A 16,192-nucleotide genomic window follows, 5' to 3' on the forward strand; every position below is an offset into this window, starting at 1 on the left:
CTCCCTTCTGTAAAACACAACATATGACCACCGATATTAAAGATGAGTGTACATGTTCTTAAATTGTTTGGGAGATTATTCTCTACAATGGGTGACTTGAATTTTTTTCCCACTGTTAATTTTTGTGTGTGGAAATTTTGCTTAATGATTTTCTTTCCCACTTCTGTCTGTTTGCTGAGAGAAAACTGTTCTCTTGAAACAGCATCGGTGACCTGAGTTTAGGAGTCAGATAAGTTTAAATTGTAATTCCAATCCTTCATAGCTGTATGATGGAGAAAGTTACCAAGCTTCTCTAATTCATTTTTTCTCATCTGTAAAGGCAGATAGTAATGATATATACCTTATAAGAATTGTTGTAAGATTTGAGAATAATCTATTTAAAGTGCCCAAAGCAGGATGCACCAACATTGTTACAAATATATGTGTGTATTTTTGTATATTTATTCACAAAACTCATCTATACATGGCCTACTATAGAGGTCTCTTGTTTTTGCCAGGTTGTCTGGAAATCCTCCATTTAGAGATTCAGTCCTTTAAGATTATAGAAAAGTATCATTAACCAAAATCCAGATATTCCTCGGCGAGGTATTATGCTTTTGGCTAACAAGTTTTCAGTTAATTCCTTATGCTATAAATAGGAATAAAATATGCAAAGCATGGGCTTTTTGTGGCTTGTCATATAATGTGAGATCACGTTCTTCCTCCTCTTTCATCTGGGATCTCAGACCCCTCGGGGTCTGAGATCCTCAGATTCTGAAGCCTCAGCTGGCTTCTGTAAACAATTTTCAATATTTAAATAATCCTAACAGAAACTGTACATATCCTTTGCCTAACTCCTTGCTAACTGAAATATCAGTTTCTTTGCCAGTGGCTAAACTTACACCTGCTCAGTAATGCAACCCTATCACATGCTGGTGTGACATTGTTAAGCTTCATTTGTATCTTATTCTTATATTAGAATAATCATGAATCAATTATTACTAAATGCAGTTTAGCAGACAATGTTTCACAGTGTCAGCTCCACGAGGAAGAGTAGAAAGAGCCGTAGCAGGGAAAAAACTGAGATCAAGTGCATTTTGAGAATCCATCCTACAGTTACCTGAGACAGCTTTTAAGGAAGGGGGAAGACAGACTAATGTCTAAAAGGAGTGTGGGAGAGACGTGAGAGTCATGAAACAAGAATGGCCAAAGGATATATCAAAAAGAAATTCATGACTATCTTGCTGGCCTCTACAGACCCTTGTCTCACTTGAAATCTTAGAAATTTGTTCCCTTTTCAGTAGTGAAAGTGAAAGTCGCTCAGTTGTGCTTTGTGACCCCATAACCATGGAATTCTCCAGGCCAGAATACTGGAGTGGGTAACCATTCCCTTCTCCAGGGGATCTTCCCAACCCAGGGATTGAACCCAGGTCTCCCGCATTGCAGGCGGATTCTTTACCAGCTGAGCCACCAGGGAAGACCAAGAAAACTGGAGTGGTTAGCCTATCCCTTCTCCAGAGGATCTTCCCGACCCAGGAATTGAACCGTGGTCTCTGGCATTGCAGTGGGTTAGCAGTAGCTATTCCATTTCTTGGGGAATGGTGCCCTCTTCTGAAGAAACTGAGTGACTTACTCAGTTTGTTTGAAAGTTTGATTCAAAGCTTCTACAAAGTAATTGACTAAAGAAACAGACCTTCTTCCAAAGGCTAAACATTTAAAAAGCTTTCCCAAATAATTTGAATTATGAGCTAGATACATATAGAAGTATACATATGCTAAATACGTTCAAAGCTGTCTCCTTGCCAACACTCAAAATCTGAAGCTAAAAGAAATAGAAGTACCTCTGTACATCATCTCTGTTGTATTGTTATATCAGGGGATCCCCCCAATTCCTTGAACTATCAGCAGGAAAGGCATTTTGCCCCTACTTTACTAACAAAAAGCCAGGTTTTACAGTTGGCCAAGGTCATGTGGCTAGCAAGGGAGAAACTACCTTTTCTGTTCCCTCTTTCATTTTCTTGCTTCTTAGTACTCTCCTCAACCTCTGCCTTCACCATCTCTTGATCCAATTTGTAGCTGCCCCTTAAACTATTTCCATGTCCTAACATTTTTAAATGGTGGTTCAATTCCTCACATAGTCTTGACATGAAGATGGCAAAATGGTTATTTTTACCTTCTACTTTCTGAAATAAAAATAAAAATCTAGCCCGCTAAGGTTTGAGAAAGACCAGAGAGGCAAGTTTATAAATAATCATCTTGTTTTTATAGAGTTTAATGAGCCAAAACCAAGGCAAAGAAAATCTTATGGAATGTTACAACAGAGCAACAGATGAGGCACTTCAACTCTCAAATTTTGAGAAATTGTATCAGGAACTCTGGCAAAATATTTGGAAAACAAAGATGTTCTAGTAATACTATGTTTTGAGTTACTTGTACATTTTAATTATTCATTCTACCCCCTTTGTGTCCCCCCCAATAAATTTCATCATCTGTACAATCTTTTGAGACTTACAGGGATCAAATATGAAAAAATGAATTATCCATTTCGTTATCTCCATTCCCAACGTTTTCATTTGATGCCCACTGAGAACACATGTAGTGGTTTTTTTCAGCTAAGCCACACTTGGGTCAAGTTATTTATGACTCAGTTTAATTTCCCCACAGTTGCCCTCTCCACCTGGCACAGACAGCAGTCAGAGTTTTGATTCAATGAGTTTGGTGCTTAGAATGGTAGGGTTTGTAGAGTGTCCCAAATCATAGAAGGTCATTCTAAAAAATACTAATATACTTATTAGTCTCTTGCCTAGGGAGTCTTAAACAGTCCTTTTTCAGACCTGTTGTATGACCTCCAACATAACAATGAATGCCAAAAATAGTTGAGGCACTAAAGCTTTACTTTATCTGTATTTGATTTTCAACCATAACATAATAACAGCTATTCCTATGATTATCCCAATTTTGAACATGTGACATTCTTAGCCACATCCACTCCTGTGTTTCTATGCACATCATACCTTGCTGTAGGGCTACAAAGACTTCACAGTGGTAGAATTGGGAGTGGGTGTGAGAGTGGGACATAAAGCTTTTAGAAAACCACCAATCTAGAGATGCATAGCTATTATGATTTAGGGAGAGACAAGCATTTTTTCACCATCAACTGAACACCCTATTTGTTCACAGTACTGAATCCATAAGGTCACTTTAGATAAATGTATAGCCCCTGATTTCAGGCCAACCCATAATTATACAGAAGACCTGTAGCAATCACAGATTTATCTTTGGGGTTTCAGCTATTCAAGTTGAATAATCAAACTCTAGGACGTGTCAGGTCAGTTCAGATACTCAGTCTTGTCCAACTCTTTGCCGACATGTAGCAAACTCAAATGTTGCGAAGACTTAAATTTGATACTCATGTTACAAAGCTGGTGTGCTAGACATTGTCAAGAGGTTTGCCAGTACCCCCGCACCTACATCTCAATTTGTTTTTTCTCCACTCAAGAGTAGCTAGGTTGATGAGGTCATGAAGAGATACAAAGAAAGGGGCTGTGAAAAGAAAGTAAAAAACAAGCTAGCACCAGTGATATAAGAAAAGGTATATGCCAAAGAGCCCTTTGTGTTATCAAAAGGTTTCCAGTTTTGTCAAGGTTGTAATTCACGGTCAGTTAATCCCCATAAGTAAAATCCTTTTATCCACTACAAATACATAACCTGTCGAAGACATTTTAGGCTTCTTTCCTAGATTTCTCCATATTTTCCCTATTATTCATTCCATGTTTCATGGGAACATCTTTCCCAAAACGTTTTGGTAAACTCAAAGCTTTCAGGTTGGTGTGGCAGAGAAAGCAATGATCTGGGATTCAGGAGATGAGCTTTCTAGTCCTCACTGTGCCAGGGATAGTGTGACTTAAGCCAAATTAATCCCTCTTAGGGGGTTGTGTGCTGAATCGTTCGGTCGTGTCCCACTCTTTGCGACACATGGACTGCAGCCCGCCAGGCTCCTCTGTCCATCGGTATTCTCCAAGCAAGAATACTGGAGTGGGTTGCCATGCCCTCCTCCAGGGGACCTTCGCAACCCAGGGATCGAATCCGGGTCTCCCGCCTTGCAGACGGTTTCTTTACCGACTGAACCACCAGGGAAGCCCCTTAGGGGGTTAGTTTCCTCTAATGTCAAATGGGTAAGGTGGGAAGGGCCTAAAATGAACAAAGGATTAACTTCACAACTAAAACCTTGAGGGAAGGTTGCTCGGACCTGGCCTTCACCCCAAGCCCACCTATCCCGTTGCAGACCCCACGACGCCCCTTCCCACCAACGCTAGGTGGCTGGCTTCGCGCGTGGCCGTTAGACGTTAACGCCTCACTCCGCAATGGGCGGGGCCGAGGCCTGCAGCTTCCGGCGGCGAAAAGCAACGCTACGCGTGGCGTTCGCTTAGCTCTCGCACGGGCATGTCCTCCTTCCAGCCAGTCGCGCCTATGAGCCACGCTCCACCGCCTTTGGGGTTCTCCCCAACGCCTGAACTGCACGCTGGGAAGCTCCAAATTACCTCCGCTGTGCTGCGGAGAATTGTTCGGAGTGGGGGATGGGGAGAGAAAGCGGGAAAAAAAAAAATGCGAACATTTTATGCTAATCAGTTTGCGTATCCTTTATGGAGATTGGCCAGGGTTTTACTCTAGAAGCCAATTATTTCAGAATAGGGGTGGGTCAGTCGAGATTCTTCGCATTGATTGGCTGGGAGACGGCGTCGCAAGGAAGGAGTTTAAACTGGGAGTATCCGGGATTATTTTCCCCCGCCGTGCGATGCGTGTTCCGGAAGTGACGCACGGCCTTGGCCTGGAGGCCGTCCAGCCCCCGCTTCCTTTCACGCTGTCGCTGCCCGTAGGTGGTTGTGGCCACCGTGCCCAGAGGGAGGCGGCAGCAAGCGGTGGAGGCGAGTGATGCCTGGGAAACTCCTCTGGGGGGACATTATGGAGCTGGAGGCACCCTTGGAGGAGACCGAGAGCCAGAGGAAGGAGAGGCAAAAGGTGCGCTGAGGATGGGCCGCGCCTCCTGGGCAGCGCCGGCTTGGGCGGGGAGGGAAGTCTCCCTGATGGTCTGTCACCAACCGGGCCGGAGCATCCGAGGGCCTCTCCTCGCACCGGCCTCGTTCCTGGGAGGTCGCTCTGGAGCCATTCCAACCTCCACATCCCCAGCCGGAGAAGGGCAGCACTGGGCTTTGGCCCGGCCTCCCGTGGTCCCCCAGTCCTTCCCGTCGGCGCCTAAGAGATGGGCAGACTCAAGTTCTCATCGCGGAATCAATTTTTTCCTCTTCTTAAAGCAGCGAGGCCTGTCGTTTGGTTCTCGTTGGCCGTCTTAGAAGATGATTTAAGAAAAACGATTGCCTTGAATATGTGTAACTTCTCCGTCATCCTGTCCTGTATGCGAGAATCTTGGGGAAAGCGATCTTAGCTTTACAAACCTCGATAACGGGTCAGTAGAGGATTGAGGAAAAGTGTTACAGCCAACACTGCCAGGATTTGGCTGATGGAGATCATGTGGGTTATTATTATTTTTGTTGCTGTTATTACTATTATTATTAATAGTCTTTTCTCATAGTGTTCTCATTCAATTCACAAATATTTATGGAGCCTAATTTATACCAGACTCTTTGCTGGGCACCAAGAAGGTCTCTGCTCTCAAGGAGTCTGTTAGAAGAGTTGCAGAGACTTCCCGCCCCACTTCTTAAGAGACTTAGAGAAAAGGAACAGAGCTTTGGAGGGTAAGGAAGCAGTATCTGAAGCCTGACACTTGACCAAAGAATGAAAATATTCTGAATAGTTCCAGAGAGCCGAACCTACCCTTCTGACCTTGTCAACAAGGTAGACCCGCCATTCCAGCCAAGCAGTTATTTATTTTTTATTGTGGTAAAATACAAGTACCATAAAATTTACATTTACTTTTTTAAATTAATTAATTTTTTTGGCCGCCCTGGCATGTGGGATCTAGTTTCCTAACCAGGAGCTCAAGTTTCCTTGGGTTGAGCGCATTGAGTCTTAGCAGCTGGACCACCAGGGAAATCCCTAATTGTTTTAAAGTATATAGTTTTGTAGCAGTACATTTGTACTGTACAGTCACATTTGTTTGCAGACATCATCTTCCTTGATCTCCAAAACTTTTCATTCTCCCAAACTGAAGCTCTGTGCCCATTAAACATCAACCTCCTCAGTTGCCCTGTCTCCCCAACCTTTGGCATCTACCATTCTCCTCTCTGTCTCTATGCATTTGACTACTCTAGATAACTCCTGTAAGTGAAATCATCAAGCAGTTATTTTAGTTTTTGCTCCTCCAAAAATACTTGTCCCTTGTTTGGCATCCATATCCTGTCCATCTGTCAAAGTTTAGTTTGTGTCTGTTACAGGCACTCCAGTGTACACATACAGTAATCTCATTCCCCCGTAAAGTCTTGTTCCAGTGCTGGCTTTATAATTTGATTAGCATGTATTATGCACTTCCTTGTAAAGTTAGCTCATTCTTCCTGTGTGTATCCTTTCCCCAAATTTCCCAAAGATTCTTGAGGGAAATTACCATATCTTGGCCCATGCTTATATTTCACTTTATCTTTGTAAATTGGTAGTTTTCACATTGTAGTTTCTCCAGAGGTGCTCGTTGATTTTCCTTTAATTATGAAAGATAATGAAAGATTTGGAAACAGATTAGAGTACCAAGTAATAGAAATAGAGCATTCAAATAGTGGTCTGGCATTGAGATGAAGGTAACTGGGTTTGGATGTGTTGAGGTATGGAGCTGGGCCTTAGGTTCTCAGAATTGGAGTGCAGGTTAGGAATGAAGCCTGGAAATGTATGTTGAAGCCATGAAAATGGTATGAAAGTGTACATAAAGAACAGAGACTTAAGCATCCACAAAAGGAGAAAGAGGAAACATCGAAGAAGACAGAGGTAAGAGAGTAAAGAGGGAATATTGTGTGTCTTGGAAGCCAAGAAAGTGGAGAATGTTGAGCACTGTGGATCTGATATGGAATGATGTATTTCATCACCTTGGGGTGTTGCTGGGCTTGGACCTACAGGTCTCATTTTACCTTGCTTCATCTCCCTGAAGTGCAGGGCCCAGGAACAATTCAAACCCCAAGGCTGGGTCTATAAATAATCTTGTTTTTCTATAGAACCTATTGGTTTGATGAGATGTGAGCTAGTTCAGTTAACTAAAGATCAAATGATGTAACATATAACTGTATAGCTTGTATTAATGTAAAGCTCTAATGTTTACAAAGCATTTTCCTATATATTATTCATTTTTCATAGCAACTTTTATGGATGAGAAATTTATATGTGAAAGTACTTTGTATAAACTGTGTAAATCATGGTGAAATATTTGGGTGGTGGTAGTTTTAACAAGACTAGTCATTACTAGGTAATTTATTTTGAACGTTTGACCAAGTAATTTTGAAGTGCTAAATTTCCAAAACATTTCTTGCTGTCTGCCAATATTAAAACACTGGCCACTAGCTTGGCATTTCAAAACTAAAGTTGCAGAAAGCCACCTCCTTTTCCCCGTTTTAAGTCTTGTTAACCAGTTTTTTTTTTTTTCCTGTTATCCAAATTTTAAAAATTTAAATTTCTGGGGTTACTAATACAGTTGTCCTTCCATAGGAGTATTAACAATCATGGTTTTATATAAATTACATACTTTGGTTTCTGTTTATCAGAGTGCAGAGAGGAAGCATGATGTGAAAAGAGCATGGGCTTTCGAATCAAATAGCACTTTCACTTGCAGGAAATCCCATATGTGGGTCTTTGGCAAGTTACTTATATCTGAGAACTTGTTTCCTCGTCTGTAAAGTGGCAAAGCTAATACAGGTTCCCTATCCCTTATCCAAAATCCTTGAGGCTAGTTTTGGAATTCAGAACTCTGGGGATTTTTAAAAGGGTAACATCTTGGTAGAGTTTGGGGCCCCCAACCTTATAATCAAACGCTTTAATGTTAAATACGAATTTTCATACTGAATGGAATAAATAAATATTATAAATAGTTTTACGTTTTCTGAAGTCAAATTTTGCCACAAAATGATTTGAGGACAGGTAAGGTTTTGTCTCCAAATAAGTTACAAAAAAACTTTCGGTTTTCAGAGCATTATGGATATCGGAATTTCGGATAAGGGATTATGGACCTGTACTTCCCTTATAGGGTTGTTATGAAGATTTAAACAAGATAAGCTGAAAACATTTTACACAGTGCTGGGTAGGTACTCAATAAATCTTAATTTCTTTCTTGAGATATTAGAAATTTTTGCTTTTTAATTTATAGTCTTGAGTTCTCATTCTTTTACTGAAAAGGAACTATTGCAGTTTCCCTTAAATGTTATAACGGGATTAGAGAGGGACTAGAGGCCAAGTCTTAAGAGTTCAAGAGTTGGGATGAGAAAGAGAACAATGGATAGCAACTAGTCTAGAATTCTACCAGCTAACTTTTAAAGATTGCGATAAATTGAGCTTTGCTGGTTGGGGGGAGTCATACTCTAACTTCTCTAGAGTCTTAAAAGCAGACCTTGTGACCCTCCTGTCACTGCTTCTTTGTTTGTCCACAGAGTGATAGAAGGAAGTCAAGGCACCATTATGACTCAGATGAGAAATCAGAAACAAGAGAAAATGGTGTTACAGATGACTTGGATGCTCCCAAACCCAAAAAAGCTAAAATGAAAGAGAAGCTAAACGGTGACACCGAGGAAGGATGTGATAGACTTTCAGATGAATTTTCTAAATCTCATAAGCCAAGAAGAAAAGATCTATCAAATGGAGATATTGATGAACATGAAAAAAGATCAAAGCGAGTGTCATCTTTAAATAGTTCTACTCATAAATCAAGTGACAATAAAGTAGAAGAGGTATGGATATTTTTTTGTTTTATTTGACATTATCCTTGAAATATAGGATAATTTGACTTTTGTAGACTATTTAGAATTGATTCTCTAATATTTCCTGCTTAATGTCCAATACTCTCAGTTGGACTGGGGGATCTATAGAGCTGAAACCTGAGCCTTTTTTCCTTTGTCGCTTGTTTTTTTCATTATATTGCCTTTTTCTTGGTGCAGAGGTTGGTGGAGAGGGAGTGGTAGTCAAATTTAAACCTTTCCTGTACACTGGGTTCCTAAATAGATTTTCCAAATTGCTAATTGACGGTCACCTACTTGTATTCTTGTGGTTACTTCAGTCCTTGCCAGTACTCATTAATTAAATTCTGACTTTTCTGAAAACAGGGTACATAAAGTCTTCTTGATGTTGTATATTTTGCCTTATTGTACTTCTGTAACAATAGCAACTTTAAATGATGTTTAGGTCTTATTGTAATTCAGTCTTAAACCTGTTTGCTTTTTATAAGCAGAAATGACACATATACAAATGATCTGAAGATCTCTGTTCTCCTGGGTATTAATTTTGGGGGGAGGTATAGAAAACATGCTTAGTATAGAATCTTCATTCCTGGGTCACTGCTTTTATCAGTATCTGTTAGTGTAGGTATTTTCTTGCACTGAATTTATTCAATTTGTTTTTGTATCTTCCTCTAGCAGAGTTCATAGGTTTATCTAGGTATTATAAATTGTCAGTAAATTACTCAGATATTTAGAAAGAAACAACTTTTAATAACTTGGTGTTTAGTATTCTTTATATTTAAAAAATCTGATAGTTGCTGTTAATTTAGATACATTTGAACTGAATGTGCCATCTTTGGGAAGCTTTGAGAGAAGATGTTGAATCCTTGCTTTACAGTGTGGTGCAGTTTGTGAGTTTGCTATCTGTCAGGAAGCACATCTGTTAGAAAGTTGATCTAAAGAAGGCCCTGCAAATCTGAGTTGCTCAATAGCGGAATGTACATCTTGCTGTGTTGGGATTTTTGCCTGCTATACTGGTCTGTATTGTAATAAGCGTAACTTTATTAATTTGTTTAGATTATGTTAGAATCCAGGAATTCTACTTTTAGGCGTTTTCTTCCTAAAGACATAATCATGAGGTGTGCAGAGTTGTAGAATCAGTATCTTATCACAGTGATTCTGATAATAGCAAAAAATTTAAACATCTTAAATGTCTGATAGTAGGCAAATCGGTTTAATAAAATGTTGCTATATTCATGCAATAGAATTCATTGATTCTAAAGAGCATAAGTATGTTACAATATTCAGTCTGTCTTATTAAATGCAAAAAAAAGATTACAAAATAGTATATACAGTATGATTTTATTTAATTTAAAAATGTATATATGTATAGAGTGAGGATTGGACAAGTATGTGTTTCAGATGTGGTTTTAACTGACCAGATTGTAGATAACTTTAAAATGTTTTTCTGTTAATATGTGGTTTCTAAAATTTCTGCAATGAAAATGTATTACTTTTGTAATAAAATTTTTTCTTTTAATCTTAAAAAAATAACAGCATTTAGGTTTGCTTAAATGGATTACATTTGCATTTGATATTATGTCTTTTATCTGGTTCTTGGTTTGAAAATTGCTATTTTGTATGATTTTATAATTTCTTTAAACAACCAATAATAAAGTTTATAAGTAGATATATTGTCTTTGTTCTATGTATGCATTGACTAATACACAAAGTTTTCAATAGATGTTAAATTATAATATATATATGTATAACCTGTATATATATGTTAGAGAAATTTTCAAGCTTACAGGAACTTTTCCTTGTATGAGTGAACTAAAATATGCTTTTTAGATTCATAGAACAACTTACTTAACTTTTAGAAACAATTTATTTTCCTCGTTGCTTAGTTTCTTTTGAGGCTGGTTTATAGCCTGGTATTAATCTCGTAATTAATACTATCTATATCTGTGAATATGGAGTTATTGAATAACTCTTCTGTAATATCTTAGTCAAGTGGAATTATATTTTGATTTATGTAGTAAATGTGTGTCTAAAGGAAGTTTTATGTGTGAGTTAATTGTTTTTAAATGCTTTATGGGAAAATGTACTAAATAAGCTTGATGTTTAAAGGGATGCTTTTGAGATTAAAAGAATTTCCCATTAATTTATCTTGTAAGTTACACAGTTTTTGCAAGTACTAACGAAAAATTGATTTGCTAGCTCCTTTAGTAAAACTAAAAGCAGTAAATGCATGAAAGATTCTAAATACCTAGTTGGATATGAACTATATTAGAACTTTGATTTCATTTTGACAGACCCTAACACGTGAACAGAAAGAAGGAGCCTTCTCCAATTTCCCTATTTCTGAAGAGACTATAAAACTTCTGAAAGGTACAATGAATTTTAATGCATATGCAATTGAAAATCTAAAACTAGATTGTAGAAAACTCTTGTACCTTTTCTGACCCAGAGGAAAATGTACAAAACATAGAGAAATAGCTTTTATAATTGCAATTATTTCTACATCATTTTTTGGGTATTCTGATCAGTTTTTAACTTTAAAGAATTAAATGTATTTGTTAAAAGCTGAGACCAATTCCTCTTTGGGGTAGGAACAGCTGTAGATGCTGCTAGGTGGTATATCTTTAGGCACATGTTGATGAATCAGAAATGTTAATTTCAAATAAATATATTTTTTCCTAATGCCAGTCTTAGGTAAATATTTCAATGCAATCTCATTTTACAGGTCGAGGGGTAACATATCTCTTTCCAATTCAAGTTAAGACTTTTGGTCCTGTATACGAAGGAAAAGATTTAATTGCTCAAGCACGGACAGGAACAGGAAAGACATTCTCTTTTGCCATTCCCTTGATTGAAAGACTCCAAAGAAATCAAGAGACAATTAAAAAAAGCCGCTCACCAAAGGTAACCATTATAGGGAGTAAAAGGTTTAAACATTACTCTAATGGAAAGAGAAAGAAAGAATATACTGGTCTTGAAAATTTCTTGGTGGTTCAGTGGTTAGGACTTGGTGCTTCTACTGACATGACCCTGGTTCAGACCGTGGTCAGGGAACTAAGATCCCGCAAACTGCATGGCACGGCCCAAAAAAAGAAAAACAGTATACTGGTCTTAAGTTCAAGTGCCCCAGAGATAGAAACGTTACTCCTGGGCATAAAGTAAAACTTTGGGGCCTAAAGCAAAAGTTTGATTTTTAAGATAAATCTCAAGTGAAGCTAAAGTGAGTTATTGCATATGAATGTAATGTCTGTGGATCCATAGATGTCTTTGATAACTGTATATTATGAAGCCAGCGTATCTAATTTCTTCTTTTTTCATTCCTAACCTTTGCTTTTAAACAGTGATTTTGCTAGAGGTATTGATTTATTTGGTCATTCAGTAAATAATATTTATTTTATTGATTGACTTTAAGAGTATTATAGATATGACACTGAAGATCTGTCTTAATAATATCAGCAGTAAAGAACAGAGAGGACCTAGTGAAATTTTGGCCTAAACTTTGACCTTTTTAGAACCTGTGTTCACTTTCAGGTTCATAAACGTGCAGAAGAAAAACAACAGTATTGGGACTTCCCTGGCCATCAAGTGGCTAAGACTCCAGGCTTCCCCTGCAGGGGGCACAGGTTCAGTCCCTGGTACCTGGGGATCCCCAATAGTGTGAAAGTAAATTCACATACATGACTATAATTAAATAATAATGGTCTTGGAACAGAGCTTTTTTAGAGAGTTCTGTTTCTTAGGTGAAATTAGGAAGATTGAAAGTAATAGCAATAGGACACAATCCCAACACTATCTTCAAAACTTTCATGCTACAAGGATATACTGGAGATTCCAACTCTGTCACTTCTAGCTATTTGATCTTGGACGAGACTCAACTTCTCTAAGACTCATGTTCTGCATTTGTAAAATTGGGAAGATAATACCACACCATAGGTTTTTTTTTGTGAGGATTAAATTAAATCGTGTAGGGCACTATTGTTTGCATAATTATAATTGACCCTGTACACAGAAAGGTTATGGCTACCTTTTGTTAAATCTGCAGTTTCAAAATAAAAGGGAAATGAAGTGTAAATCAATTTCTGTATAACCTGTTTGAAGCATGAGTTTTATTTGCTTAATAAAACAAGTAAGTCTCTTGGAATCCTGTGAAGAAGAAGCTCCTCTTATTAAACACCAAACAGTTAAGACCATTCTCCGGTGTGTGTGTGCTAAGTCACTTCGGTTGTCTCTGACTCTTTTAGACCCTATGGACTATAGCCCACTAGGTTCATCTATCCAAGGAATTCTCCAGGCAAGAATACTGGAGTGGGCTGCCATGTCCTTCTCCAGGGGATCTTACTTACCAGGGATCACACTCACATCTCTGTACAACTCCCACATTGGCAGGCGGGCTCTTTACTGCTAGCACCAGCTGGGAAGCCCTCCATTCTCTGGTGCTAGCTACAAATTCAATTTTATATGCTAATTGCAATTTAAATAAATTGAACTGTTTCTTTTTTAAAAAATGGCACATGTTGGACATTCATTCATTCATTCAACAAATATTTTTTGAGTATCTGTTTTGTGCCAGGCACTGTTTGAAGGCCAGGAAATATAGTAGCTCCCACTGACATAAATCCCTGCCTTCATGGAGCTTACATTTTAATGAGCAGGATAGACAGTGAGCAAATATGTAGAATATAAATATTTTATACAGTATAAGTGTTAAGAAGAAACAGTTAATCAAGGTTGGGGAGGATATGAAGACAAGGTTAGGAATCCTTTTGAGAAAGTGACTTTTGAAAAGAGATCTGAAGGAAGTAATGGTGGTTTTCAGTTTGTAAGTCATGCCCAACTCTTGTGACCCCATGGACTATAGCCTGCCAGGCTGCTCTATCCATGGAATTTTCCAGGCAAGAATACTAGAGTGGGTTGCCATTTCCTTCTCCAGAAGGAAATAAAGGAGGATATAATAAACATAAGCCATCCTTGTTATTGTTTGTGCTCTGTCTTTAAATACAATGACATTAATGGTGAGATTTCTAGTTTTAAATGCATCTTTAAAAAGTTAAAAAGTCTCAGTTTGAATTTAGAAGTCTATAGAAATTTATTTTTTGTTTCTTAAACCTTTTGCTCAGGTACTTGTTTTGGCTCCTACAAGGGAACTGGCAAACCAAGTAGCCAAAGACTTCAAAGATGTAACTAGGAAACTCAGTGTGGCGTGTTTTTATGGTGGAACATCATATCAAAGCCAAAGTGAGTAACTGTATATGATGGTGGCACAAAGATGTATTTGCTACTGAAATCTAAAAAAAGTATGATGCAAAAATCTATATTTGAAATTTGTGTATTGCTGATACTTATCTCCTCTCACAGTTAATCATATTCGAAATGGTATTGACATCTTGGTTGGGACCCCAGGTCGTATCAAAGACCATCTGCAGAGCGGCCGCTTAGATCTTTCTAAACTGCGCCACGTTGTGCTTGATGAAGTGGATCAAATGTTAGATTTAGGTTTTGCTGAACAAGTTGAAGACATTCTCCATGAGTCCTACAAAACTGGTATATACTAATTCAAAATAAGCACATTTAGCAATTATTCTCTTATCTAAAAGCTTATGAATTGTTTATTTTATAATTTTTAATATTAATACATGTCCCGTGTTCTAACAAGACTAAAAGTATTTGGTTCTTTTCTTCCTGAACAAGAATGTTTAGTAGTATACATTAACCATTTTCTTTGCTTTCCATGTTTTCTTACATATATTATTTTATAAAAGTAATTTTACTAACTTACTGAGTTCTTTGCTTATTGTTCTTTCTTAAATTTGCATCTTCCTCTTGGGTTCAGTTTTCTTCATATTTCCCCTCAGTTTTGAAAATTGAAAGTTTTAATAACTGCAGTAATTTCTTTGAAGTTTGGGGGGATTTTTAAGAGCTGACTGTCTTGTGGGATATTAAGAAATAAAGCATTTGAATTCTTTTTGTTTATTTAAGATTCTGAAGACAATCCTCAGACTTTGCTTTTTTCTGCAACTTGCCCACAGTGGGTATACAAAGTTGCAAAAAAATATATGAAATCCAGATATGAACAGGTTGACCTTGTTGGGAAAATGACTCAAAAGGCTGCAACTACTGTGGAAGTAAGTAGCTTTCCATTATGATAGATTTTAGCTTTTAGTTGGTGTTTTGAAATTTTTTGAAGCTAAATGTATGTTTTGGTACCAATTCAGGCCAAATCTTTTGTTTTTGGTCCTTAGTCAATAAGATGCCTAGGTATTTCTATGGTCTAAGACTGAGGAGCAGAGTGAAATAGGGGAACAAGCTTGTGAACAGGCAAGTCCTAACAGGGGAGAGATACATATATCCATAGAGACAGATTTAAAGTATGTAGAATGTGAGAAGTGAGGAGACTGATCACAGTTTGCTGGTGTTGGGATAATATATTAAAGCTTAGGTGGAATAAAGATCTTCATTTCATACCCTGTACCAACCGTATTCACCAATATTTTAAAAAATTAAGCCATATAATAATTTACAGCAGTTTGTAGATCATTATTTGATTTCAGGGAGGGAAGGCTTTTTTAGACATAAAGTAGAAGACACCATAAAGGCTATGAAAATTTAAACTTGTAGTATATTTTTTAAAGAGAATTAAGGTAACATTTGCATTATTTTTGACAAGTATGTATCACATAGGAGAAGGCAATGGCACCCCACTCTAGTACACTTGCCTGGAAAATCCCATGGATGGAGGAGCCTGGTGGGCTGCAGTCCATGGGGTTGCTAGGAGTCGGACATGACTGAGCTACTTCACTTTCTCTTTTCACTTTCATGCATTGGAGAAGGAAATGGCAACCCACTCCAGTGTTCCTGCCTGGAGAATCCCAGGGACGGGGGAGCCTGGTGTGCTGCCATCTCTGGGGTCACACAGAGTCGGACACGACTGAAGCGACTTAGCATAGCATAGCATAGCATGTATCACATATGTCACCTTTACATTTGATAGATGTGCATACATGTGTACGTAGATTAAAATAGTCCAGATGAACAAGAGTATGATCTGTAAACACAACAGAATGGCTAAAAAGAATTTGAGTGATAAAAACCAGATTACAAAATTCTACGTACAGAATCGTACTATTTTAAAAGATACACAAATAATCCTAAATAGATTCTTTAGATATTTACAGGTGGATAGGTGGGAAGGATAAGCATCAAACTAATACTGATGATTACTTCTGGGAAAGAAGAGCTCTTTAAAAACAAAAACACTCACAAAGTTACCATCACAGTAGAAAAAACCAATTTTTAAAAGTATCTTTAAATAGCTAGTGTTCACATTATCCTATTTG

At 37.9% G+C, this 16,192-nt stretch overlaps 1 protein-coding gene across 6 annotated transcripts in view; it reads left to right on the forward strand.

Annotated features, from left to right (window-relative positions):
- The first annotated feature begins 4,789 nt into the window (after nucleotides 1–4,789).
- Nucleotides 4,790–16,192, forward strand: part of DDX50 (DExD-box helicase 50) — a 33,222-nt gene continuing 21,819 nt past the window's right edge. Inside the window, exons 1-8 of one of the 6 annotated variants that reach the window (XM_005226430.5) lie at nucleotides 4,838–4,998; nucleotides 8,098–8,209; nucleotides 8,556–8,852; nucleotides 11,153–11,228; nucleotides 11,584–11,762; nucleotides 13,976–14,093; nucleotides 14,214–14,399; nucleotides 14,835–14,980. In XM_005226430.5, the coding sequence (XP_005226487.1) occupies nucleotides 8,664–8,852; nucleotides 11,153–11,228; nucleotides 11,584–11,762; nucleotides 13,976–14,093; nucleotides 14,214–14,399; nucleotides 14,835–14,980 (894 nt within the window). In that variant the 5' untranslated portion in view covers nucleotides 4,838–4,998; nucleotides 8,098–8,209; nucleotides 8,556–8,663. The other 5 variants (XM_059882552.1, XM_059882551.1, NM_001206053.2 and 2 more) reach the window with 5 other exon arrangements.

Source organism: Bos taurus, chromosome 28 (genome assembly GCF_002263795.3).
Source record: "Bos taurus isolate L1 Dominette 01449 registration number 42190680 breed Hereford chromosome 28, ARS-UCD2.0, whole genome shotgun sequence".
Lineage (NCBI taxonomy): Eukaryota > Metazoa > Chordata > Mammalia > Artiodactyla > Bovidae > Bos > Bos taurus.